The following is a 4,085-nucleotide window of genomic DNA, read 5'->3' as shown; positions in this document are numbered from 1 at the left end:
GGGGATTGATGGGGCCTCCCCAGCCACTCTCAGATTCTCTGTCGTGCAAGTGCATGCTGTTGTGAGGCATGGAAAGTCCCTGGCGGGGTGGGGGAGAGTTCTTCCTCATGCACGCAACGCCCCTGTCTCCCCCACGCAGACCGAAGGCATGCAAAAGCATTTGCATTATCCTCCAGGATCTGTATTGCAAAGCATGGTGGTGATGTGTGAGAGACTGAACAGCATGTGGAATACATGGGAAGTGACACTTCCTGACCCCTGACTATGGGCACCCAAAAGGCTCATGAACTTGCTTTTCAGCCAAGCTGAATTCACTGGAAAATGGTGTTTTCTTTTTAACTGCGTTTGTATGAACCTTCCTTGCATGGAATGTGATTGGGGGGGGGGGGGTTTTTTTTTCCTTTTTTTTTTTTAAAGTTTCCTAACTGTAGATCCTCATTTAGGGAAGAAATGCATGAACATGCATGTCTGAGATTACTCTTCCCTTGGGCATGGTTTGTTTTGTTTTGTTTTCCCCCTTGCAGCCTGGATAGACCCATTTCCAAACGCTGTGCCAGTCTGAGTACTTGTGTGCTGGGCAAACTGTCTCAAGAATTGCACAAATTGCAAACTTACCCTCGCACTGACGTCGGGGCTGGAACTCCTGGCAAGAAACGAAATGTGCTGAGTGACCTGGAACATGAACGCTATGCAAACTATGGGGAACCCCTAGGAAACAACTAGACATGCTTATTTCTGCCCTTCTCCCTTTTTTTAACCTGATGCATGTGGATCTAACTTTGATTGCTAACTTTGCTATGTTCTTTTGATTCTGTTTTCGACAGAGAATGTTTGAGATGGACCTCATGTTAGGAAGACAGAAAACATAAACATGCATACCAAGCTAGGGGGAAAAAAATAAATAAAAATGAACAGCACTGCCTTGAGATTTCAAATTATTTTCTTAGACCCTGATTAAAAAAAAAATCTAAACAAGGCTCTTCATTTTTGGCTGCTAAATGTAAAAGTAGACTCTTCTTTTGTGCCTGCCCATGTTAATAAACCTATTTTTCTATAAGGATTAGATCTGCTTGGCCTAATAACTTGTCTTAGAATGTGAGATTTCTAGGTAAGGCTAGAAAAACTTCACAGGTTGTCTTAATGTTAAAGAGAAGCAGTGTCAGTAATTCTAGAAAAATTGAACTTAAAAATTGAAATTATACACATACATTCATATGTATGGATGTAATCAGTCATGCATGCAATGTTGTTAGTAAGGATCCTGAGAAGCAAAGGAATCAGGACAGAATCATACAGATTTGTTTAAACAAACTAGAAGTGTAATCCTGTTTAAAACTGGGTACTGAACACTTCCAGGTAAGAACTTTGTGTTCTTTTCCTTTTTCCTTCTTACTTTACAGTTGGTCTTTACACTAGTATATTCAAAACTCAGATATCTTTAAAATATTTGTATTAATTCAAGACAATATAATGTAGATGCTAGGTAAATTAAGAGACAAGACCAGATTTCTTTACAGTTCTTCTGTTGCAGCACTGCATTTATCTTGTAATCGGTAATCAGAGGCCTATTCCAAAAAATGGGCATTGATGTAACGAACAGTATTTGTTGTCAACATTAATGAGCTGCTTACCTGAGAAAAATGCCTCCTACTGCTTAGTAGAAAATTGCTTCAAGTGAGGACTCTGACCCTGCCAGCATCGCTGACAAAGCTCCCGTAGCCTTCAGTGATGCCAGGATTTGGTGTGTTTGCTGGGCATTGTGGCGCATAGGTGTTGAAGTGAGGAGTTAAAGATCAGTGTCTGCTCCTTTCCTGCAGCAGCACTACATACAAAGTGTAGACCTGAGCTTTTGGAGGAAGGGGGGATTGGTTAAATGCTCCAGACCTGGACCCCCTCAGCACTTCTCCGTTGGTCATGGTGACTAGCTGGAGGCAGGCAGTGGCTCACGTGTTGCTGAAAAATCTGGCTTGGCTTAGTCTTCAGTCCAATTGCCCAAGAAAGCAAGGGCTTAGCCACTTTTTGAGCTTGACACTTAGAAAAATGCAAAGATGCATCTTTTAGAGCTTGTAAGCTGCACTCAGAGACGTTTCAAATGCCTGCTTCTGTAGAACAATCTGTCCTAGGCATAGCATCCCTTACTGACCTTGCGTTGTATGCGGGGTAGAGGTAGATACTTTGGGAACTCACTCTGTGTTTTCCTTTCGAAAAGCAGTGTAACACCACAGAAGAGGGCATGCAACACAGCAACCTGCGTGACCCATCGTCTGGCAGACTTCCTGAGCAGGTCGGGAGGAGTGGGCAAGAACAACTTTGTACCAACCAACGTGGGATCCAAGGCCTTCGGCAGGCGAAGAAGAAGTGTTCAGATATAAAAAGCTGAATGATAATGTGAATACGGTAAAAGCATTGCAATAAACAGAATCTGCAATACTGTGGCATGATCAGAATTTTAGTTTTGCTCGATGAATAACAGACCTAAGTGATAATCTCTGAGAAAGCAGGGCAAGTAACAGTATAAAAAAAAAAGATGTTACAAGTATAACAGTAGCATGTTTAGACTGTGAAGAAGAGCTTTTGTAGATGTTCTGCTTAGATAACTAGCTTCACAGTGCATTAACTAAATGCAACAGTTGGGTTGGAATTATTTGCTTATTTTACTAGTAACATTTAATTTTCAACATACTGGTAACTCTGGATTTGTTTCTTTCAGATTGCCATGAAACTGAAAGTTCAACTTTAATTTCTAACAAGAGCAACTCTTCTCCATGAATCAAGACAGCCAAAAAGAAGATTAATTTTGCATCCTAATATTGAAAATGTTTTATTTAATACAAATGAAACCACTTCTGTTATGTATAGTACAAGAGAATCTAGTTATTAAAGTTAAATTATTGTATATTCTTTTTATATGCAACTCTATTTCAAATAAAATGTGACAGCATCTATTATTTATTTATCTTCCAGCTTATATGTGATCCATGCTACTTATCCTGGCACTACTGCCAAAACTCTGGGATTGTACTGAACTGCTGCCTGGCAAGGCATATGTGTATTATACGGTGTGCTGTGCCTTGATGTAAAACACTTAACTAACCTGATTGTACAGAATGTTTAAAAAAAAAAAGCCACTTAATATTGTATCATTTGTGAATTTACGCAAAATTAAAAAAAGTATTTTAGATACACTTGGATTGAGAAACTGATTTTTCATTTGAACACACTTATGGAAACATTTGGCATTAACCCAACATCACTGGAGCTCAGATGGCCTATTGGTCTGCTACAGCCTTATTAATTATAAATATGAGGATTTGAGTCAAAAATTCAGAACAGGTAGAATAGCTGCCTTTTCTGTCTATTCATAAAGCAGTAGCTAAAAAAAAAAAACAAAACCCAAAAGACACCACTTAGTGATACTTCTACTAGAAAAAATAAAAAGAAGCCACAGTTACATTTAATGAAACTGTAGACACAAACTTTGTCATGTGTGGGTTAAGAATAAATGTTTTTATACAGGACCTAGTTCAGATGAAATAGCCTAATGTACTTTGTAGATTTTTGTCTAAGGTCAAAAAAGTGAATTGGAAAGGAGAAGGAAAAAGGAACTATGGAAATGTACATTTGTTTTAAGCAATCCTGACAAAGTCTATTTAGGGCTCAGGGATAAATAATTAGAGTGAGTGGAGAAGAGGGTAGCTGGAAGCAATCCATGGACTTCTAAGTGCTGCTGCCAACTTCCTCCTCCAAGCTGCTGCTGCTTTGGTTTAGTAGCTGAGTCAGATATTTGTTTAGATTTGTTTTGTGCTCCACAGCCGGGCTCTGAAATCTGCTTCGTCAGTTCAGATGAAGATCACCTCGCTGTGCAAAGCAGAGGTTAAGGCTCTCATGCTGTCTCTCTCTGTCTCTGCTGCAGGTGTAATAGAGAAGTGAGGTCAACCAGGTGTAGACAGAGCCAGTTAAGGCCAGCCAGCGATGACTCCTCTATACCAGGCTCATTCTTGGCTATGGTTTTACTCCTTGGGGAACACTTCATCCCTGGTAAGTCAGTGTACAAAGCAGACCTTGTAGAAGATATAAACTGGTTG

General features: G+C 39.9%; 1 protein-coding gene across 3 annotated transcripts in view; it reads left to right on the top strand.

The window, feature by feature from the left end:
• Nucleotides 1–3,183, top strand: part of LOC104471353 (calcitonin gene-related peptide) — a 4,044-nt gene extending 861 nt beyond the window's left edge. Inside the window, exons 3-4 of one of the 3 annotated variants that reach the window (XM_010086675.1) lie at nt 2,213–2,397; nt 2,711–3,183. In XM_010086675.1, coding sequence (XP_010084977.1) covers nt 2,213–2,372 — 160 coding nt within the window. In that variant the 3' untranslated portion in view covers nt 2,373–2,397; nt 2,711–3,183. Of the gene's footprint in view, nt 1–524; nt 1,062–2,209; nt 2,398–2,710 lie in introns of those variants that run through there. The other 2 variants (XM_010086674.1, XM_010086673.1) reach the window with 2 other exon arrangements.
• Nucleotides 3,184–4,085: the final 902 nt, after the last annotated feature.

This window comes from Pterocles gutturalis, unplaced genomic scaffold (assembly GCF_000699245.1).
Source record: "Pterocles gutturalis isolate BGI_N339 unplaced genomic scaffold, ASM69924v1 scaffold15586, whole genome shotgun sequence".
Lineage (NCBI taxonomy): Eukaryota > Metazoa > Chordata > Aves > Pterocliformes > Pteroclidae > Pterocles > Pterocles gutturalis.
The sequence above is the reverse complement of the archived record's forward strand: the minus strand, read 5'-3'. Positions and strand labels throughout refer to the sequence as shown.